General features: G+C 40.6%; 1 protein-coding gene across 1 annotated transcript; it reads right to left on the bottom strand.

Moving 5' to 3' along the window:
- Positions 1-1,071: 1,071 nt before the first annotated feature.
- Positions 1,072-17,363, bottom strand: LOC109462283. The gene is made up of 9 exons (XM_019758814.1): positions 17,137-17,363; positions 12,834-12,915; positions 12,143-12,278; positions 10,756-10,950; positions 10,342-10,443; positions 9,318-9,393; positions 6,975-7,119; positions 2,928-3,135; positions 1,072-2,049 (listed from the first exon to the last, which is right to left on the bottom strand). Exons 1-9 carry the CDS (start codon positions 17,310-17,312, stop codon positions 1,835-1,837), a joined length of 1,335 nt encoding a protein of 444 aa, XP_019614373.1. The 5' UTR covers positions 17,313-17,363; the 3' UTR covers positions 1,072-1,834.
- Positions 17,364-24,459: the final 7,096 nt, after the last annotated feature.

Here is a 24,459-nt window from a genome sequence, read left to right on the forward strand (position 1 = left end):
AAAGCCCACTTCTGCCCCGTAAAAAACCGGGCAAACTACGGCAGACATAATAGGTTCCTTGACTAGGGCCCCTTATATAATGTAATGACTGGGAAAACCCGCGACATTGAAACTTATTTATACATGTAACTAAATTGCTTACTAAACAATATAGACATTTGCATAACTAAATCAGTAGTATTAAATTGCAGTTTTGTTTGCAATTGATTCTTAAAATGTCCAAGTTTATGAAAAATAAATAGGGTATGAGTCATGGAGATTAGAATTCAAATCGCATATGTTGATGGCAAGATGCTGAGCTCCTTTAACTTTTAATAATCAATGTGTGACTCAAACTTTATGCTGTTTGTGTTTATTAATGAAGCCTCTGGACATGTTTTTTTTTTACATAACCAGATTTAATCAAGAAAATTCAAATGAAAATTTTAGTTCCCCTACTGTTGTTTCCAAGCTACTTCAGTCTGTATTTTTCTTAAAGAATCAGGAATACTACCGTACAGTAAGATTGCTGTCATATCTGACATGGCCTTTGTCTTAACCATCTATCCTCCATTGTCATCAGCATTCTTTGCTGTATACTTTTGCCTTTATGGAATTTATACAACCACATTGTTACCGTCTCTGTTGCAGGACTAAGTGTTGCCTTGGTGCGCTAACAGATGTATATGAAATATAATGTCAATGTCTTGAACTATTGCAACATGGTGGGATCAGATTCTTTATTGACACAATAAAAAAGTGCAGTGACCTTTGTATGGTCTTCTAAAGCTAAAGATCTTACAAAGCTAAATACATGTGTGGATAACGTCATCTTACGTACAGAGTATATGTATGCGGTAAAAAAAAAGTTCAACTATTCTCTAACATAAACATATCTAACATAACATATCTAACATGTGGTCTCTAAGATCGAAACATTCTTTAATGTATTTTCCTACTTGAACATTATATTGGTTATCTCCTTTAAGAATGTAGTTGCATTTATCTATAGGATCTAACGTATTGAAATCAATTGAACAAGCGGAAAGAAAAGTTAACAGCAATAGGCGCTTATCATTGTATAGTGTACAATCAAATATGACATGGTGCTCATTTTCAATCATGTTTGGACAAAATGGACAAAAATTTGGTCATTTGGTATTTTCTTGTATCGACCCATTCTATGTTTAGAAAATTAAGAATACTCAGAGGAATACAGTGGTAAATTAACCCTATTTAGACCGGGCTTCGTGGGACGGGGGAGGGGGGGGGGGCTTCTTCGCCTCCCCCTCAGAACTCGCGAACGGTACACAGTATGACTACCAGATTTTTTAGGATGGTGTAGTAGTAAAACGTTATCATAACTACTGCTAACGTCTATGTTATTCTGACGTAATATGCCATCATAAATGTGATTTTTTGGTCACAACCGTATAAATAGATTGTTCTCTAAAAACTCAATTGTATATGACATAATTTTAAGAAGAAAGGGTTTATAATAAAATACTACGTACAGTGTACTGACTTATTTTGCTCATAGGAACACCATGCAGTGAGGTCATAAAATGACACAAGAAAGATAATATATTATGCTAAAATGCAGTTTCTTGAAATTCTTGCACAATTCATGGACAAGATTTTTTCTTGGGTGAACAAAAATTTTCTCAGTGGAAGAAAATTATCTCTGAAGAAAAACAAGATTGGCATTTTGGTCGTGTAGCTTCTAAAAATAGACTAGCAGTACTGTAATGATAACATTGTCATTGTTGCCATACAATGTACGACAAAGTATATATAAGTTGAGCATGCACAATAAAGATTATTTATCCATGCATTCATTCATGCATTAATTTTATCACTTTAAACAGTTGTCTATACTGACAAGCTCGAAGCCCGAGTTTTCGTACAGATAGTCCATGAGGAAAGCGGAGATCATGTAGCTGTCGGGATGATCACTGTCCAGAGTGAGAATCCCGCCGTATGAGATCCGTTCGTGCAGGATCCGGAGCGCCTTGGGCGTCCTCTCCACGTCTCGGAATCGGTAGTAGTTCTTTTCCGTCAACAGCGTGCCTGAAACAAGCATAGAAGTATGGACCTGAAGTGTGAATAGAATTGTCTCCTGTGGTGTAATGGTACATCACTGGACTATGAAACGGGGAGACCCGGGTTCGATTCCGGAGTTCGTACCCGAACAAGTCCGAACATGCGCCGCGACGTTGTACCCTTGGGAAAGGTACTTTATACGACTTTCCTCACTTCACTCAGGTGTAAATGAGTACCTAGCTTCGACTAGGGACGTCCCTCGGATAGGATGTTAAATGGAGGTCCCGTGTTTGGGAGAGCCACACCCCACGCACGTAAAAGAACACATCACACTTATCGAAAAGAGTAGGGGACCTACATGTACCCGGTGTGAGTGGTTCAAACATTACAGTCTGGTCTCAGGTTTGACATCTTTGAAAAGGTGATAGTCACCTGTCATGTCAATCCTTTCACAAGTCAGATGTGGTAAATCGTCATAAATAAATAAAAATAATACATGTACACATTTTTTATGTTACCGTGTCACACATTCACGAATATGGCAACTGAACTGAACACTAGCCGAACGCCCTGCACCCATGGTTAGGAGTAGGCCAGCGCAACTTTGGCTGGTGTTCGGTGAATTCGGCTGGCGTGTTTCAAATGTTTAAAACACTCGCCGCGTTTTAAATGTTCAAAACATTAGGGGGTTGGTCGGGATGTTCGCTGATACATTCGGCTGTAAATCAGCAGAACGCCAACTATTCGGTTCGGGGGTTAAATTTGACTCAAATTTAATTCTATTCCGTTTCGACTCGTACAAAAGGTGGGCGTGGCCTAAATCTGTTCGGACTGCTCCCTGAAGTCAGCCGGACTGTAGAGTCTACGAACAGCCTAACGGTAACACAAGAATAGCTCTAACTTACCAATGTTCGGAGGAAACTTGGTTGTCGATTGGATGATTCTCAGTCCCCTTCTACTAGCTTCATTTTTCACCTGTTTTGACAGGCTACTCGGATAGAAGTAGGCTGGTTGCAGCCCCACTTCTCTCATCCGCTGTACGGCCGAGATCATTCCCATCCGCACGACGTTGGTGTTCTGAAGGTCCCAGTGATCTTCTGGAAAGGGTGCGTTCTATTGGGAAAATTTAAACGGGAGATTAAACGAGTACGTTGGAACACCTTTCTAATTATGCTTACCTTCACAGAAGGAAACATATCGTTTTTGCTCTGTTTCTTCATCTCCATCTCCAAAAAAATAAGGTCAACTAGAAAGGCCGACATTTGCTTGGGAGCAAATACAGCATATTTCAGTCAATCTCCCTCCCACGCAAAAGTGGACTATTCCAAACTTACCCCAGTGCAAAACTGGCAAAGGTTCTCAAATAAATTAAATAGTAGCTATATGAGAACAAAGATGCAACAACAAGTACTTTGAATCTCGAAAGCTTTACTAATCTTATTACAGGTATGACAAAAACTAACAATGATGAGATTTAATACATTTTTAAGGTCTTAGGCACATAAAATTGAATGTGTGGGTCATTACGCACCACTTAGGTGCAATGTGACCTCAGGTAACCCGCAATGGAACACCTGTTCCATGGATGGAACCGGCCATTCTTTAGATAGAACATGGAACGGGTACAGCACTTTTGGCCTTTTTGTTGCTGAAAATAGCCATTAAAGTAGGTATTCCAACCAAAATTTCAAATACATAATACAGAGATGATTCTTACAGTTTCTGGAAGAGCTTATCAAGGTGAGTGAAATGCTTTTTAAATGAGGTCAATATCTTGAGCGGTTCCTGAGATATGGCTCCACGAAATTGCCAAAATCTGACCTCGTTAACCTCCAGATTGTGAAATCAACTGAGAAAATGAACAAATTACCATTTTTGAAGGGTGATTAAAAGGTAAGTAAATGGTGAAAATCTTATTTTATCTTATTTATTGATAATATGTATTACATTGAGTCACATCACAGAGTTCCAGACTTCCACGACATTCTATTATGTATATATGCCGGGTCAAAATATGCTTTTCCCGACAAATCTGTCAGGTGGTAGCGAGACCTTTGACCCCTAGAGGGGGGAAAATCCTCCAAGGTTCACACACCTGTATTTTTTGATGGGAACAGACCTGTCTTCCAATATTTCAGACACAGCAACACCCATTAGTCTTCTTTTACATAAAAACAGTTATTTTACCTGTACTTCTTCCATAAAGGATTAAATTTAGGTCAAAAAGTCCATATTTTGGGTAACCGCGAAGTCATATATATATGCATGATATAGCATTGTAAATACTAGTACTAGACTAGTCCACTAAGCAACATACTTCATAGACTTCCACAGTGTACAGCATTATGTTATCTTCTATTAGTATTAGATACAATATGTTACATCCACAGAATGTCATCAAATTGAATGTTAATTGCCCTAATTACAAGATCAACTTGGTCAAGGTCAACGGTAAGATTGCACGATCGAATCCGTCACATACCGGTACATATATCACTTGCTGGATGAGCCATGATGTTACATGTTGCATCAAGAGTACTACAACTCAACACTTGCACAATACATGGCAGAAACATGGCAGATGTTTGTTTTGATTGAATAAATGTATCATAAGTGTAGCTATATACAATATTATCACTGCATTTACAATGTCAATAAAACATTATTAATCTAGCGTACAATGTATGACATGCACTAACATCTATTTGGTGTACTGAAATCATTACATTCTTTACACTGTATATACTGGGCAGTTCTAAAGATTTATTTCTAATAGAAATAGAAGGTTCAAGTTAACTGCAACTTTGTGGAAAAAGTTGATAGTCACTGTCTCCACCCCATCCTCTACAACCTCTCCTGGGTACCAGAGTTGGTGGCCATGGTTGTCGTTGTGCACCACATGGCAACATTACCACACTTCCCAGGTTTGTAAGAAATGGGTTCCTGATACGATAAAAAAAAGAATACAGCAGGTAAGTACAATGTGTATATATACTGTAACCTCAAGTTTGAACTGAAGTCAGCTCATTGAAGAGAATGATTTGGATGACAATCCCGGAGCTACTGACTGCTGCAGCACAAAGGAAAACTACCCTGTCACCCCGACGACCCGGTCCTTTGATGGACAAGGTAGGTAGGTAGGTAGATATCCAAGTCCGGAACTTGGGCAAAATATTGGTTTGCTGGCTTGATAAATTACTACTACATGGCTAAACAAATATGAGTGAAAATATATCTCCAAAATGCCATTTACTTTTATTGTAACAATAAGAATGAGCTTAAAATGCCATCAAAATTTTGAAAAAATTGGGCATAGGTTCCCCGGCTGACCCCTAACCGGGGGCCCACGGTGCCTCAAGTTCAACAAGTGAAAAAAATACACAGTGGTATTTTCAACTTGGAACAAGGCAAACAACAATTTACATGTCAAGTACCACAGAAATAAACAACTCTTAAACTATAACATAATCAGTGATGAGTACTAGAAGTACACATATTGCATTGAAACTACATAATTTTGCTGGTATGGGCTTGAGAAAAAAAATTGGTATTATTTGTAATAAAAGCACACATAATTTCCTTAGACCTCGCCCCCCTCCCCCCCTCCAGTGTTTACAAACTCTCAAAATACACAAAAAACATATTTTACCTGGAAATTCTTGCTCCATAGCGTCAAATAGGGCGTATTTGTGCCGCTCCATTCACGTATTTGCTGTTCCTGAAGAACGCCCGGGCGCCCGAGCGGGCCGTATTTCCCGCGGCAGCGCTCTGTTTACCATGACTTCATCAGTAAATCTAGCGTTGCGCTTCGCCAGGGTGCATTCGAGAAAACTACCTATTACATCAGCGGAAAGCCCTGTTTTTTGCCGTCATTTTGACACTGGTGACAAAATGGGAAAATGAAATTTAGGTGGTCAAATTGATGTTTAAAGATCGACAAATCGTTAAAAATGGACGTTTAGCCCCCCGAAAATAAAATTTTCCCGATGTTCCTGGCACCATTTTTAAGCTCGGAATCTGCGCTTTCGAATGGGGCTACTTTCATTCTGATGCGGTCTATGACGGCGAGGCGCAAGCGCACTAAAGTCAGGGTGATTTCGCAATAGCGAGAGAAACAAAATGGCCGCGTTTCGGGCGCTCGGCTCACGACGCGCCGTTTTCATCGGCAAATTTCTGGCGTTTGCAACATTTTACAACCTAAATAAATACACCACATGAAAGGGGAAGTTATATTCTTTATTTCTACCGAATTTCAGATCATTTGGTTGTAAAACCAGGGCTCAGGATCCAAAAATCCATTTTTTGGCGAAAAATGCCCCAAAAAACCTTCATAAAAATTTTTCAAAGGCATGTATCAAAAAAATGAAAAAAAAGCCTGGGGGTATTGGCCCACTCTACCTCCATGCCAAATTTCAAGTCATTTGGCTGAATGATGGCGGAGTTGAATCCCTCTGACTGTTTGGCAGGAGGAGGAGAAGGAGAAGGAGGAGAAGAAGAAACATCAGAGAACACAATATATTTCATCCATACCATGGTATGGACTGAAATATAATTACCCGGACCAGACGACTGTCACCAGGGTAACTGCTGTTGTGTTGGATTACATTATGTAGCAGAGTAGGGTTAAAGGAGCTGGTCACCATCACCCGCGGATCCGGAGGGGGGGTGCACCCGGCGCCCCCACCCCCACCCCCCGTTCACAAATTTCTGGATCATTACCATGCATATATATATATATGAATGTGTTTGAGTAAGGGTAAACAGGGTAGTATTTTGTTAGGCTAGACCGTGTAAAGGTAATATTATGCATTTACTTTGCAGATATTGCCTTTCTAGTTCAGACGTGTATCTTTCGAATAACACTCTACCTATAGTCAGTGTTATAAGTGGAAGTATACGGAGGTGCCAGGTGGTACCTTAGAATCAATGTCGCACTCTGAGATAGAACATACCTCTCGCATCCCTATGGTGTATCTCTGTGCCCACTGTGTGACCAGGTCCGGATATTCCTGCACGAAGTCCCCGTACACGAACAGAGTGACCGGCATTTTGCTGTGATGCGCCCGAATAGTCTCCACCAGCTTGTGGGCCGCCTTCCTGTTTTATTGTTGTTCACATGTAGTCACGCAAAATATACACAGATGAGTAAAGAAATGTTTTTCCGTCAGTCTTAAAAGACTACGACTGCGCGCACTGGCACAGTTCTTTTACAGATCGAATCAAATTTAATTGCCGATATCATAAAAAATTCTGTCTAGTTATCATCAAAGAATGTCACGTTGGACAAGCGTCACGTTGGACAAACGGTAGGCTTTTTAAATGGGCAAGTCAGTTAATTTTAACGTCTATGAGGGGAAATCAGGACCGAAAAAGGGCTTAAATAGGCTATCGCTTCGGCAAGTTTAATTGTGCGTATCAATGGGTACGCTCTGGGATAACTTGTGTACTAACTAGTTCATCCCGACATGTACCGTCAGGGTAGGTTCTGTGATAACTTGTGTACCGACCTGTACCGTCATGTAAGTTCTGTGATAACCTGTGTACCGACGTGTACATTTCGACCTGTACCGTCAAGGTAAGTTCTGTGATAACTTGTGTACCGACCTGTACCGTCAGGTAAGTTCTGTGATAACCTGTGTACCGACGTGTACATTTCGACCTGTACCGTCAAGGTAAGTTCTGTGATAACTTGTGTACCGACCTGTACCGTCAAGGTAAGTTCTGTGATAACTTGTGTACCGACCTGTTCATCCCGACCTGTACCGTCATGGTAAGTTCTGTGATAACTTGTGTACCGACCTGTTCATTCCGACCTGTACCGTCAGGGTAAGTTCTGTGATAACTTGTGTACCGACCTGTACCGTCAGGGTAAGTTCTGTGATAACTTGTGTACCGACCTGTACCGTCAGGATAAGTTCTGTGATAACTTGTGTACCGACCTGTTCATCCCGACCTGTACAGTCAGGGTAAGTTCTGTGATAACTTGTGTACCGACCTGTACATTCCGACCTGTACCGTCAAGGTAAGTTCTGTGATAACTTATGTACCGACCTGTTTATCCCGACCTGTATCGTCAGGGTAAGTTCTGTGATAACTTGTGTACCGACCTGTACCGTCAGGGTAAGTTCTGTGATAACTTGTGTACCGACCTGTGCCGTTAGGGTAAGTTCTGTGATAACTTGTGTACCGACCTGTACCATCAGGGTAAGTTCTGTGATAACTTGTGTACCGACCTGTACCGTTAGGATAAGTTCTGTGATAACTTGTGTACCGACCTGTACCGTTAGGGGTAAGTTCTGTGATAACTTGTGTACCGATCTGTTCATTCCGACCTGTACCGTCAGGGTAAGTTCTGTGATAACTTGTGTACCGACCTGTACCGTCAGTGTAAGTTCTGTGATAACTTGTGTACCGATCTGTTCATTCCGACCTGTACCGTCAGGTAAGTTCAGATAACTGTGTACCGACCTGTACCGTCAGGGTAAGTTCTATGATAACTTGTGTACTGACCTGTTCTTTCCGACCTGAACCGTTAGGGTAAGTTCTGTGATAACTTGTGTACCGACTTGTTCATCCCGACCTGTACCGTCAGGGGAAGTTCTGTGATAACTTGTGTACCGACCTGTACCGTCAGGGTAAGTTCTGTGATAACTTGTGTAATGACCTGTTCATTCCGACCTGTATCGTCAGGGTACTTTTTGTGATAACTTGTGTACTGACCTGTTCATCCCGATTTGTACAGTTAGGGATTAAGTTCTGTGATAACTTGTGTACCTGACCTGTTCTTTCCGACCTGTACTGTTAGGGTAAGTTCTGTGATAACTTGTGTACTGACCTGTTCTTTCCAACCTGTACCGTCAGGGTAAGTTCTGTGATAACTTGTGTACTGACCTGTTCATCCCGACCTGTACCGTCAGGGTAAGTTCTGTAATAACTTGTGTACTGACCTGTTCTTCCGACCTGTACCGTCATGGTAAGTTCTGTGATAACTTGTGTACCGACCTGTACAGTCAGGGTAAGTTCTGTGGTAACTTGTGTACCGACCTGTACCGCCAGGGTTAGTTCTGTGATAACTTGTGTACCGACCTGTACAGTCAGGGTAAGTTCTGTGATAACTTGTGTACCGACCTGTTCACTCCTACCTGTACCGTCAGGGTAAGTTCTGTGATAACTTGTGTACCGACCTGTGTATCCGACCTGTACCGTCAGGGTAAGTTCTGTGATAACTTGTGTACCGACGTGTTCATCCCGACCTGTACCGTCAGGGTAAGTTCTGTGATAACTTGTGTACTGACCTGTTCATCCCGACCTGTACCGTCAGGGCCAGGCGGGCGGGTCCACCAGGAGACCGGGTACAGTTAGAGTAGACCCCTCCGGCAGCTCCGGGGGGTGTCCTCTGAGATCTATAAGAGGCAACAGCGATATCAGTCTCTAACAATGCGGGGTTCAAAAACAGTAACGTTTAGCCAAATAGAGTGAATAATTGGCCCCGGAGATTTTGGGCCACAGTAGTAGAGGGGAAAAGAACCTTCCCGTGGACTGACTCTAGTAGTCAATTATTACTTATTATTTCATTTCAATTGAAGTTCTTTATTTACAACGAATGTTCAACAAGACCAGACTTTTTGATGACTGTGTATCAAATTTCATATCAGGGCAGCAATGTCTGGTTTATTGCCCAGATGAAGATGACAGTCGGTTGTCGAAACGTCGGCTTAACGACCGGGATCGGTTCGTTTTTTTGTTTGTTTTTTTTTGGGGGGGGGTATTTTAAGGGAACGCCGGAAAAGGAGGCTAGTTTTAACCATGGGAAAAAGGTACATCATTTTACTTACGTCAACTGGACAAAGCGTCTCCATGTCTTCATAAGTTTTGCGCTCCCCCACCCAGTCAAGCAAAGTGATGCCGCTGACGTTCAGAGCATCCTGAAGCCCTTGTTTTCTTTCTTTGGGCCAGTCTGTCACCAGTTGCCAGCCGTGGAACTCACCATAAACTCTGAAATGTTCAGATAGATAGGATGATAAGAATACTTGTTCGGCATCCGTAAATATATGTTTAATGTTCCAATACATGATTTGGAATACTACGTAGTGGAACACATATCGCAGAACTTGGTCCATTGAAAAATGTTTTGGAATGTTACAATTTTCACAATTAAAAGTGCAGTATTTTACAACCGTAAATATCATAAAGTAAAACAATCGGCCTTTAACTACAACGATATAAATGCATAGTTATATATAATGTAAGTCACATCGTTTAACTACTATGGACACCAATGTTTTAATATCAAAATCGACGCAGAGAATGAAGTAACACACTTGTCTATCCACTTGAAGGTGCCCTCTTTGAGCATTTTCTCCAAGATTTCATACTCAGCCCCCTCGACGTCAATTTTGAAAATAACGTAGTCTTCCTGGGCTGGAGAAAAGAGAATGGGTATTTCTTATTTATTGACAATGATATCAAGCCTGATATTTCATATTCAGAAATAATACAGACAACTGTCACATTTCTAAAGGGCTTAGACAAACATCTACTCCTAAACCACTCACAGAGAAGTGAGGAGAAGTCAAATGTACAACAATGCTAGTGCTAGATTATGCGTATTACTGAACTGATTATGCGTATGCATGTAATAATATATACATGTACAAGCTTTATTGCTGTCACCTGTGCTTAGCCCAGTGTATGCACAATATAAAGGTTATTCTTCATTGATGTAAAATATACCGGTGTTTTTCCGTATCCACCTGGACAGATCCACCATGGGTATGACATTCTGAAAACCGAGATGTCTGCCGATGTTGCCGTTCTTTTTCTCGGCCTCATACACGTAAATGCTCCCCCCTCCCCACTGCATGTCTGCACCGGCCACCTTGCCTTTGTCTGGTCTCCAGGCTGTCTCGGCGTACGCTGTGATGTTTCCTGTTAATAAAAAAAATGATAGTTATAGTGCCTGAAAATAATTTCATAAGGTTGGTAGAATCTTAATTTCCAAGCAGACTATACGATGGCAAGACTATCCATTGGCCAGAGGAGTGTCCATTAAGCCTAGGTCACAATTAAAAAAAAATGGGCCGGCTCGACACTACCGAACGGGACCTGGACGGACCTGGCGGGGTTCCCGACGGCTGCCGGCGTATTTTTGCCCGGTTCGTTTGCCGAATTGATTTTAACTCAAACTGAAAATCACCCCCGGCCCCGGCGGGAAAGATACGCCGTAACAAAGCCGTAACCTCACCGGACCAAGCCGTAACCTAGCCGCCGGGTCCCGAGAGGCGCCCACACAGACACATGTCTGTATCTGCATAGCCGGTATAACAGCCTTTCGGCGTAATACACCAGCTTTGCTGTCCAAGATTATAACGTCACCTGTGCTGATCTGTGCTTTAAATGTTTAGAAGAAGGTGGTTTTATAGGGTATTTAAAAGTCGCAGTGGTGCTCTCGACATAGCTCCATCATCAGTGAGTCGCGGTGACCATACACGGGTCTGCGCATCAACTAGGGGGGAACCCGCCATACCAGCCAGGAGCGTATAGCCTTGGACCTGCCAGGATCACCCCTGGACCCCGCCAGGGACCCTGTAGCTGTCCGGCCGAAATGTAAGAGTCGGTCGAGATGGGCGACTGATCGGGCATCAGACGGCTCCCTAACAGAAACCGGCCGTCAAAGGGACTAAAGGCTTGTAAATTTTATATAGAACCTGCCTGTGACCCTGACAGCGCACGCTCGGCTTCATGACGCCCTCCGGCGTCTACACCGAGACCATGCCGAGCAGGCCCCGTTTCAAATGTGATTCCAGCTTGAGCCATAGAACATACGAATTTAATGGTTTCTTTATGCACAACCAGTAATGTCTCTAATCTTGCTTACATTACGATGCCTACGAGGCCATATCCTATTTGCTTACTTTGACAATGTTTGCGCAACTTCCAAATACAGCAAGTATGAAATATAACCATTTACCAAAATTGCAGCATTGTCTAGTTGTTTATAAAGTTAAGTACTCGTTTGCATGATTTATATCTACCGATGTGTATGAGAATGTGAAGGATTGAATAAGCCTTGAGAAGACAACTAAGCGTTAAGAAAAGCCATAGAAGTGACACAACTGACCATCTTTCCCGGCCACGGCGACTGGACAGTGCAGCACGTGGTCGGAGTAGGACGCGAAGTAGGGCGCCAGCCTCGAATCTAGCTCAAACGAGTGGATAGTGTAGTCTCTTCCATCAGGGTAGGTCTCCCTAAATAACTGTACGGAACAGTTAAGTGGGATACAATCCCTGCTACAAGACTGTGTGTAAACAGGTACTCGTTCCCTTAAAACAATTTTTGGAGCAACTATAGGATCCCCGGTAACCAAAAAGGATGGCATTCAGGCTTCTTCGTTATTAAATATGTTTCAAAGAATAGCTTTACAGAATTAAACATCTTGTGTGAAATATTAAGTCCAAGCATCTGACTTTTTTACCAGTTACCGTCTTTAAACTGTTTTGTCTAGGCTTTTGAATGGGCGTATTGGTACATATTTGAGATATTTCGATTAAAAAAATATCATGGTACACGAATTACACATCATTTTGTCTGGATAGATCTAGTACAGGCTATAAGTATAAAACTTCCAACCCAAAGTTACCGGGTTTAAATCCCAACAGTTGGCTACTTTAGCAACATTATTATAGTGACTTTTTTTTAAATTTTAATATATGTGATCTTGCTTTTATGTTAATCTTTTTTTAAACTGCAAAATTAGGGACTTTCTAACCAAAGTCTGAACTAGTTTTGATAAAAAGTGACTTGTCAGTACCTGTACTGTAGATGCGACATTAGCTCCGCAGTCCAGAAGTATTTTCCTTGGCCCATTTTTCTTCTCTGGTTCCTGGGGAGGTCTAGACATAGAGATGTTTGAATAACCTGCTTTCATTTATTATTAGAGTTTCACGCAGTGTAGGTTTTATATCATATATAGCTGTTGTTACCTTCGCCAAGAAGGTTGTTTTCAGAGGCGTTCGTGTATATATATATATATGTGTGTGTGTGTGTGTGTGTGTGTGTGTGTGTGTGTGTGTGTGTGTAAACACGATAACTTAAGAAGGTCTTGATGGATTGTCTTGAAACTTGGTAGGTCGGTAGGTCTTGATGAGACCCCCTAGCTGCTTGTTATGGTACTGCAGCTAAACTACCGATTTTGATATCTCATGATCTAGACATGCTAGGGTGACGAAATTTGAATGGTAGGTAGCTCTTGTGCTGGGAAAGTGACTTGAGGTTAGGCCCCCTACCGGCTTGCTCTGCGGAATTCTACAAATCAGCTGCATTCCATGATAGGACTATTGAAGCTTGGTAACTGAGACCGAGAGAAACACATGTAGATATGAATGATTATGTAAATGAAGACTTAATTTGCATAATTAATGAGAACATTTTTATAACAAGAAGCCATAGGCGACAATCTTCCGTGAAGTTTTATATATTTCAACAAAATCCAAAGCGTCAACACCAGACCTACTGTGCAGACATTATAATTAGGCAACGGTTAATACAATGAGGGCGCGTCACAAGCATAAAACATACAAAGAGCTAAATCCATTACTGCTCCCAGGGCGTGTAAAGATACTGTGCTTCAAGTTCGAAGTTCATTTTAATTACACACACACAATCATTGCATTCACATAAAGATCGGGCTATCATGGTCGTGTCTAGTAACAAAGAGAGCCCCACCGTCTTACCGTGCCTGTACCTAATTAAGCGCGCCTGGAACAGGCCAAATTCCAGCAACAGTTGCGGTAAGCACCGCGAGTGTTACTACCGCCGGCCAGATAACCAGGATATCTGCTTATAGTACCTCTGCTACCAGACAACTGCCTAAACCTACGGCCTATTCCACAGGATTGTAAAAGTAGGGATGTTTCTAAAATATGCATTTACTTCAATATCAAAACAGCTAGGGTAAAAATAAAAAGACGTGCATCATCCCGGACATAATGCCACACCACATGCGAAATTACACAGAAATGCGACGTACGGAAGAATGCGTTTTGGCTGCGAACATCTTCCAAAAAACTTGGCATCTCTTAAGCATGGGCAAAAACATCTGGAACCACTTATCAAAACCGCCCCGTATCTGCATGAAGTTCCACCCCCCCACTGCTATTCCAAACAACGCGTTTTTCTGGACCATTCCAATTCGCCTCGTAATTGTAGGGGTGCGTCTGCAATATTACATTGACCGCGAAAGCAGCAACGGCAAAAATACACATTCGTGCATCAACACGGGCATGCCCGCAGACGGCGTATAAAATTGCGTGCCGATTACACAAAGAGAACCCAGTGTTTAGACTGCGAACATGAAAAATCAGCCGATCACAACACTCCGTCCGGAGGTCTTGACCTCCTTCACGGAGTAATAGTAATTGTGTCATAATAACTGCCTGCAATTTTATACTTGAGGCATTTGAAAGTTCAGTGAAGGTGAACATCATTAAACAATGTATTCAAATCAGGACCTCATTTACATAATCTATAGGGAAATGCTAAAATGGTACTGTTTGTTAATATCAGACTGTCTTTTAGTTGAGAATATGATAAAGTGGTATAATTCATGAAAATGAGGATCCTATTTATTAAATCAGGGGGGAATAATCTATAATTTGTCAGTCATAAAGTATGGTGAAGGTATGAGATCGGGGATCTCTAGTTTGGTACATACAAAATGTTGGGACCGGTACGACAGCCTAGTACGTTATCAAAGCATGCGATCTGTGTTGACACAACAAAAGAGCTATATGGGAGATCAATAGCGTATTCAGGCGCATTGACATGGAATGACTTACCACCAAATATAAAAAGGCACCCTCAGTGATAGCGTTTTAAAACAAGCCACTACGGAATTGATTTGGACTGTATATTGAATATTTTGTAAGTTTTACTAATAAATGCGCTTATACGACCCCTGACCTGCCCCCTTTAACAGTTGCAAAGTGTAACATCAACGTTTAATAAAGGTCAAACAAAAGTACAGCGACTTTTATAATGTCTATAACGGGGGGTTGCCCTAACTTCGGACGTGCCCTAACTTCCGACGGACTGTTACTAATCTTATTATGCAAAAGTACGACGTGTTTGTTGCCACTAACTTCGGTAATTAAAAATTCAAATAAACATGCATACAGCCGTTATTTGCATGCAAAGTATAGTTCTATATATTTGTCATCGCTTTGTCGAGAAAGATAATTTGGTAATTTTTTACCAAAACAATGTCGTTGGAAGGTGGATCACTGCATTGCGGCGGCTCGTGCCCAGAATAAAAGACCTGTACCAAGATTTGACACAACTGCCACACACACAAGGAATAAAGCTTTACAAAACAGTAAATATATGCTCTGAGTGTTTCTTTTGAAGAAACCCATGAAAAACAACGTCAACACCACTGTCGTGTGCATTTCCCATGATTCCCCTGGGACCGCATTGATTGCGTAAGTCAGGTTTTCAGTGGAAACACGGACCGACACACCTCAGCCCAATTGGAAGCCAGGACTGAGTACCGTAAGGCTTCATATCTACCGAGGACAATCAAAGACTGGAACACCCTATCACAAACAACTGTCGAGGCCAAAAATATTGACATCTTCATGTCAAGGGCTTCCACATCTCAGTAATGCTGCTAGTGACCTCCGACCTACAGCGACAAATTGATCAACATGATGATCGTGGTCGCTTTCAGGAAGAAGAAGAAGAAGACTGATTGCGTTAGATACTACCCTCCTCTCGTGAGACAAGAATTACACACAGCCTCAATTTCATTGTCCATAAAATGGTAAAATATTCTAAAATTGTATTCTTAGTTTTGTTTACTTAATTTCATCATTAACGCATGAAGAGAGCAAAAGCGTCCGAAGTCAGGGCACGCTTTTTATACCGTAGTCGCATTCACGAAGGTACATTCACAAAAACGTCTCACAGAGTTTGTCGCTGGTAACGTGGAGCGTGAAGGTCTTATGAATAGTATAAACGAATTTCTTATCCAAGTATGTTGTTAACATTAATGTTCTCAAAATTCATTCATTCTCCAAGTAGATGTTTCGGTGGCCGCAAAAGACAGTATCAAATTGGCCAGGCAGTATCCATTAGCCAGACAGTATCCATTGGCTAATGGACACTCTAATGAATACTGCCTTGCCACTGTATGATCTGCTTGGAGAGTATGTTTATCGTCATGTTGTGAACAATCTATAATGAAACTAGAAAGGTAATATTTGCAAAGCAAATTCATAATTATCATTAACATTCACATATGGTTAACTCTTACTCAAAATTTTAATTCTTACTCAAAAATGTTCATATATATGGTGTCAGGAGTCTAACCCCCCCCCCCTGCTATAACAATGCAACATGATGTAACCAAACACTCGTTACCATGGTAACAGGCGTCTGGTTCAGGTCATTGGCCTTATTTGTTTGGAGAAGAAGAAGAGGAAACAGAGCAAAAATAATGTTTTCTTAAAGCCTCGGTCACAACCCGCCGTACGTGCTTTTTGTCCGTACGTTTTTTGTGAAGCTACGTCTGCTACGTTTTTTTCTGAAAAAAGTGGGGAAGGAATGGCATCGACGCACGTCACTCACATGGTTTTGCAAGGTGTAAGAGTGTGGTCTGCACGCCACGTTTGGCCGAAAGCGGTTGCGTTCATCGTACGTTGTAAGCACGTACAACTCACCACCTGCGCAACGTACGATCTCTGTGCGATTGTAACTTTACCGTAAGGAGGCCGTACTCACACGTGCGTCTTTCGTACGGTACGTACGGGGCACGAGCGTCGCCCATACTGCACGCACGGGTGGTGAATCCGTAGACCGCACGCAGAAAAAAGTTTAACATGCACTTAAAGTTCTACGGCGTGTCTGCGTGCTCCCAAATCCGTAGGATTCCGTACGGAAGCGGTACTCACCACGAACGGATGCCCTGCGTTTGATCACGTTTTTTGCACGCAGACAGCACGCAGAAGCACGTACGGCAGGTTGTGACCGAAGCTTTAGGTCAACCAAGGACATTATAATGTCCTTGGGTAAGGACATTATAGGTAAACATAATTGTTTACACACAATTTACCTACCGGATATTCCCATCTATTGAGAAGCGACGTTGTACATCCTGGTTATAGGTAGCAGCTGGGTGTCCGGCGTTTTTGATGTCGTGTGCGTATTGAATCATGGACAGAGTATAGCCCAGTGCTATTCCGATCAGAAGAAACAAAAATTTACGCACGAAATTGTCCCATACCATGCCCATCGTGTCTTATCTTGTCCAAGTCTATATTATTAAGTGCCTATGGATTCACGTCACCTGAAAAGTTGAAAAAAAATCTGTTGTTCTGAGGTTACACTTCCAAACAGGGGTCTAGCTGGTATGTTTGCGTGGATGAAAAATAAACAATTCATATCAAGAATATACTCAAATCACTCATGATAAGTTTTCTATTCATTTTTTGGTAATATTTGTTGTTTATTATGTGATACTTTTCATTCTGCCCAGCCAAGTCCCGGATATATTGCGATCCGGATATAGAAATAAAACAGGGCACCGAATATTTAAATACCTTCTCGGTTGGGTTAAGGCAGCCTATGGCCAACTATAATTAGTATTTCATACATATGGCTGTAACTTTTGATAGCTTGGTCGCATCACAACTTAACTTCACACAGTTCTAGTAGTACTTGAAACACATTGAATAAAGGTTATTTTGTTTTTACTACTTCTGAATTTTTGGGTTAAAAATCAACATTTTGGTTAAAAAAAAGCTGTTTACTTCATGGCTTTACGCCCAAGCGGTAACAACACCTTTCATCATGATATTTTGCAAGTAGAAAGCCAACCCCCTATTTATTATTTTTGTCCGAGGCTATTTTGTTTTAAATGACAGTTACATTGTTTTTTTGGGCCAAAAACGACAGAAACGGCTATTTTTCTGTCATTTTTTGTTAAATAATCGCCACAGTTAAAAAATTTCGACTTATATGCAAAATAGCCTCGGACAATTTTGATAAAAAAAGTGATAATACGTAAACATGGATTACTCTAAAGATGAATTATGTTGTTTTCAGCTGGGCGTAAAGCCGTTTAAGTCATACTCCGTGAATAAAATGCGTAACAACGCGGGTTTACAGGGGAAACATACAAATGACCGCCGGTAACCCCGAATTCGAACACACGTTCTATTCGAATGACGTCATATCGAACATGGTGGAACATGATTCGGGTTCGAAACATGTTTGTGGCAATCGTGCAGACACACGGCGGAACTCGAACATGAATATCAGCCTAGGCCGCCTTAACCCAACCGAGTTTCAAAAGAGTTAGACTACTCTATACATATTATTTTAAACTTTTCTTTGCACAAAAGAATGATTTACAGACGCCATATCGAAGTTCCTGTCTCTTATTATCATTATTATATCATATCCAAGGTATAGGAAAGAAATATGCTTTGAGTTTGTCTTTTTTTGCAAAAGGTTGATTTGGAACGGTCCATATTTGCACCGAGGAAGAGGGGGTGAATATACTGTATTTGCTCGCCAATTTTACCTTTCTTGTTACATGTATGTGTATATCATATTTTGTCTTATGTACAATCTGCCAATGGTTCCTGTGATACAGGAATATCGCTTTGAATGTTTGAAATATAAAAGAAAAGAAAGAAAAAATAAACTTTTCTGATTTCAACTCATATAGTACGAAAAAAACTACCCTTCTCTTAAATAACAAAATAAAACTTGTTATAGATATAGCTGCAAAGAATTACATATCTTGGGACTGCTGGGCGGTTAAAAAGTAAAAAAAAGTCACCTGTGTCGCTTGCGTCAGCACTCCCAAATAATGTTTAGCCTCCCTCACGAGTCTTGTGTTGAAACCTGACGACCGTGAGTAGTGTACATGTCAACGTGGCTATTTTGGGAATGTTCAACTGTATATTCAGGGGGTGTTAATTATCCCTAGTATTAAAGGACAACACGAAAACAGGAGTTTGCTACGGAAATAGGTAAGAACCATCACGATGCCTTACAAGTTACGTGTCATAAGCCACTAGATGGCACATTTTAAACCACGTTAAAAACCTGCAAAAATACCCCTCTCTTGCCTGCAATAATGGATTGTCCACAGGTATACTGTTGTTGTTTTTGCATAGATGGACCAAGCCTATCTAGTTCTATGCCTGAATGGATTAGAGTTAGGATCAGTGGACAGCTAATATAGCAATTATAACGAAGAAAATATCCTGTGGCCTAGGTGCAAAGGTGCATAACCGATTAAAATATTGCATAAAATTGTGTCAAACAATTAAAGATTTGTTTTTAAATGGATTAATTTGGTGTAATTGGCACCTCAACGTGAAGTTTGAACTTCACACCCGAGGCGAACACCCCGAAGTGAAGGCGCAAAAAGCCCCACAAGTTTGCGGGGTAAAACCGCTTCACATTTCTTCACATTTTCTCACATTTTGAATTCACATTTTTTTGGTCACGTTTTCTGGTTGTGTGATTTCACATATTCGATTCGCATTTTTCAAACGGTCACATTGTTTCACATAAGATAACATTTGACGATTCACATTTTGAAAAAAAGTCACATTTTGGGTTTCAGATATTTTTGATGGCATTCACATTACATCAAATTTTTAACATTTCCTTGAAATTTTGCACGAAATTCACATAATTTTCACATTTATGCACCTGGTAGTGTTAACCCTACCTAGACCGGGCTTTTTTTGACATGGGGGGCCGGGGGGGGGTCTCTTGTGACCCCCCCTAAGAACTCGCGAACGGTATGTCGTATGAGCACTAAATTTTCAGACAATGGTGTACTAGTAAAAATTTATCATATCTACAATTTTTATGTCGTTGCATATGCAAATTTAAGATATCCGCCATCTTGGATCATCAATCTTGAATTTTCAAAAATAGTTTTTTTTCACGATAAAGCCTAAACTACATTGTTAACATACTAAAGACCTTCATTTAAACCTTTTTTGGAAAAAGAAATGGAAGTATTGATGAAATCTTAATGAAAATAACCTGTATATACCTGTTCTAATGATATGGTCCGCCATCTTGGATTTTGGCCAATGACGTCGTCAAATTAGCATAAATTATGCATATTTAATGATAAAATTTACATAAAATTATATGGGATGTTATTGATATTAGAAACCATGAGTAACTTGACATAAAACCCATAAAATTTTATTGTTTAAACAAAAAGTACTAAATTTAGCAAAAAATGCCTGTCACAAACCCGTTGCCATGGCAACACAAAAAATTATTATCTTATTCCAATGGTAGAGAACTGTTGCCAACAATATTCTAGGAAAAGTCACCAAGTTTGGCCGGTGACATCAAAGTTGCCGCGGGCACTTTTAGCCCCCCCCCCGGTCTAGGTAGGGTTAAAACCCCAGAGTTAAACTTCCACTATTTGTACCAAAAGACACCTGATAAATCCAGCTTTCCAGGGGAGACTTGAGGTTTGAGATAAAGGTAAATGTGTTTTAAAGTGCTTATTTCTAGTGATTTTAATGGGGTGTCCTTAAGCTGGTCCCTGCCCTTTATTTATAATTAGCACTCTGTGGACAGAGGTTAAGCGGCTTTCGTTTAGATTCGCTGTGTAGTTCTATGACTTGTGGTGCAGACAGAGACACTCTTCAGTGATGTACCTGGGATCATCGGGTGTTTCGGGTCTTTCAACATCAGACGCCCTCCTCCAGGCGACCAAGCCGGGGTCATCAGTCGAAGTTACGTCAGCACTGGGTGTCCAATGTGGCGGCTTCACCACTGGAAACTCCGTGTCAGCAATGGAAACCGAGCTAGAACTGAGAATAGCTTGCACTGTCACACATTTTCTCATAAAAATCATCATTTATATTTATGTTAGACTAAATGCCCATGGTTAAGTGTCCTATAAACTGAACTACCGGCTTGCCGAAGGTTTTACAAGCTCCAGTTCTAAATTGATGTTTTTCATGTGTTTTCAAACGGAGGAATAAGACACTGATCGAAAACACTGTTTTCTTCAACGAAGGTGACATAATAATGGTCTGACAAGCATCCCGTGCTCAGTGGTGTGCCTGTAAAGCCGGGAGTTTGTTTTCTTTTGCTGCCTATTTCAGCTTTCAGACAGGATGTATTTTATTTTGTATACAGCTGCACTCCCAGGCTATACTCTATAATGGTAGTGGGATATAAAATATGGCAAAGCTATCTTGACATGGTTATGGAAAATTTTCTCTGAATACTCGAAAATAATGCGAGCGCAGCCAAACATTTCAAAGACGTAAAATGGTGTCTTGTTTCTAGGGAACATTAACAAGAACAGATTATACTAAAAAGGCTCATTTGCCGTCCGATGTAATATTGCAAGGTTAAGAGTCCGGTGAAAAAAAAATAGACACAATTTGGACGACGATATCTTAGATAAATTAAGCTAACCCATTGCAGTTGGCAAAATTTAGTCCTGGTGATACTATATATTGTTACCTTTACTTGATACTTTCTGACTTGCGTACACCGCGGCATCCTCCAATTGCATCACGGAAATAACAACAAAGTACAGATATGAATCAACTAACACGTCGACACATCGTAAAGAGTAGCTTATGAGGGAGCAGTTTGCCATTTTCTATCTGCACAAAATCAAGCAAAGTACAGCCACTCGTCCGAGTATTTCATCACGTCCGAGTTTCCATTTAAACTGTGGCTGTATCTCCGGTAAGTTCTGTTTGTTAAAATTTGCAGGGTCTTATGCATTGGCACTAAATATGAAGGTAATACATATACTAGTACCCGAACATACATTAAGCTGCTATCTGTGATGGATTTTGTGCTAAGATTACGGTGGTAGTGATGAGTTATTTGTTCATACATACATGACAGGTAACACTAGCATGTCAAACTCTTCTCGCAGCTCATAGTCTAAATTGGGGAGTTGACATTTACAAAACGAGGTAAATGTGTCCAGCTTAGACTTTAAAATACTAGAATAACAGCAGAATGTGAAATATGGAAGTGAGATAAGTCAACATCCTTGCTATAGTCTATGCCGCAGCTATAATAAAACTTATCTTCTAATTTAGTATTCCAAAATTAGTCAGACATCAGGTTTGTTTTTCGTTTTGCCAAGGTGGAGTGACCATGGTCTGGGTCTGTGTGTACATCAACAGTTTTAAAACAATTCGAACATTAAAAACTGTTTTAAAAAGACGTTTTGGATGAAACACAGTGGTCAAATTTGGGCCACAATGTCCCCAACTGCCCTAAAACCGAATCATGTTTGATCAGACGCAATTCAAACCGAATGGCCTTCAATCCGGGGTCACCCGCGGCCATTTACAGTAAACCCGGGTTTTCAGTATGACATGGGCACATTCCAAGAAAAAAATCACAGTATAACAAATATATAAATCATTTTCGGGACAGTACACATATACCATATATTGTAGTGGACATGTGACATGTAACGAAGCTACTGTCGTCATCGTGGTTGATCATGATTATCACAATACTTTAGATCACAAACAAGAAATGTCCACATTATCTCATTGGCGGCTCTAAATGACCGTAATGTTTTTGCCGAAAATCGTGTTTTGGGGCCTTTTTTTTTAAATTGAACGCGCTAAGCAACGCCGTAATGTTATGATATTTAGTAGGTAAGTAGCGTTTGTAAATAGAAATGTCAAGTTCGAAAATTGTTTACCTGGCATTATCCTACAATTGTGATGCACAGAGCAGTGTTTGTATGCGTGTCTTCAAAAACTAACTCAAGAAGCTGTGGATTACTGAGCAACATATTCAGTGGATTGATAGGGTCGCAAAGAGGAAGGGAAAATTCTGTAATGGCCTCGCTACGGTGGCAGAAGCGCCATGTTTGAGGTGATGCTCACGGGGAACCCTTGCAACTTGTTCTGCAACTGCAGAGACGTTTTTGAATGTAGAAAACATATCTAATTGAGGATTTGATCAGATGTGGGTTGTATGAAATGATATACAGTCAGGATGGATACTAGAAGAACCGCTGGCTTATGCCAAATTCACAAATAGGACAAATTTTTTTATATTTTTGTAAATAATGTATAATCATGTGTATATACCTTGAAATTGCATTGCACATTTTTTTATGTTTAATGTATTATACTTGATGTTGATGTACAATATTTAATGTTAAATGTTGTTCATTACTGCAATTTAACCCTAAACAGTACACCTGGGGTCCGCGCGGACCCCAGCACTATACATTCTGTAATTTCTGAAGATTTTTTTCTGAAATTTTAGCTAATTGTCACCCACAAAGTTGTCTCTCAATACAGTGCAGAAAACTCCGTTTCTACCATTTATAAAAAAATTATATCTGATTTTCTTTTGGGGTCCGGACCCCAGCCGGCTTTCGATCATAATGGATACACTGGCGTTCTTATACATTACCTTATTTCCGTCTTTATATGTTTTTATGCGCTCATCGTATGTCTACCAAGTTTTCAGAGAACGGTATAGTAATAGAATAAAATGTTAATAACTTTGGTGTAATTATTACGTCATATGACGTCAGAGCTAATAATATAGTCCGCCGTATTGGATTTTGACCAATGACGTCATCAAATTAGCATAGTCTATGCATATTAAATGATTTAACTTATATTTAATTATGTAAGATGTTACTAATGTTGGAAAAGAAGTGTAATTTAATATAAAACTCAGAAAATTTTTATGTTTAAACCAAAATTACTTCTATTTTCAAAAAAACTGCCTGCTAGAAACCCGTTACCATGGCAACACAAAAAATATCAACTTACTAGTATTAAACTAATATGAACTTTTTTCCAGAGACATTTTAGGAAAGGTCTCCAAATTTGATACTTCTAGCGCAAGCCGTTCAGCCGCTATCTGAGATCAAAGTTGGGCCTCAAAAGCCCCTTTAGTCTGAAATGGGTTTAAAAATCGGGTATTTCTTCTTTTCTTCACCAAAAAATAGAAAAAGTTCAAAATGTATGATTTTTGTATGTAATGTGGACGCAGAGGTTCCCACATCAGTTTGCAAAACAATTGAGCTGGTAGCATGTTGATAATTTCTAAAAATCAGCAAAAAACTGTTCTGGGGTCCGCGCGGACCCCAGGTGTACAGATTAAAGGGGAAGTCCAATACTTTCAGTTTTGGGGCCTTTCTACCCAAAATCCTATTTGTAAATGGTGATTTATTGGTTTCTGCCAACCCCGCACATATTTGCGGTGATATCTGACCCGATCGATGTTTCGCGGCTAGCGCCAGATTGTCCGCTAGGCGGCGCTGCGACTGAATCTGTGACGTAAAAGGTTTCATTGGAACAGATTTGGAGCGCGCGCCATTTCAGTCTGTCTGCCAGTACATAGCTCGCTGCAAGTATGCCGCGTTGTGCAAG

This window comes from Branchiostoma belcheri, unplaced genomic scaffold (assembly GCF_001625305.1).
Source record: "Branchiostoma belcheri isolate BF01 breed outbred unplaced genomic scaffold, Haploidv18h27 scaffold114, whole genome shotgun sequence".
Classification (NCBI taxonomy): domain Eukaryota; kingdom Metazoa; phylum Chordata; class Leptocardii; order Amphioxiformes; family Branchiostomatidae; genus Branchiostoma; species Branchiostoma belcheri.

Bases quoted from the DNA above. Each gene is read 5' to 3' on its own strand.
- LOC109462283 (XM_019758814.1), bottom strand. From the start codon at position 17,312: ATGGGCATGGTATGGGACAATTTCGTGCGTAAATTTTTGTTTCTTCTG. The intron at 12,279-12,833 runs GTACTGACAAGT...TGTTCCGTACAG, and splicing joins ATGTCGCATCTACAGTACAG to TTATTTAGGGAGACCTACCC. The intron at 2,050-2,927 runs GTAAGTTAGAGC...TGCTTGTTTCAG, and splicing joins CAAGTTTCCTCCGAACATTG to GCACGCTGTTGACGGAAAAG.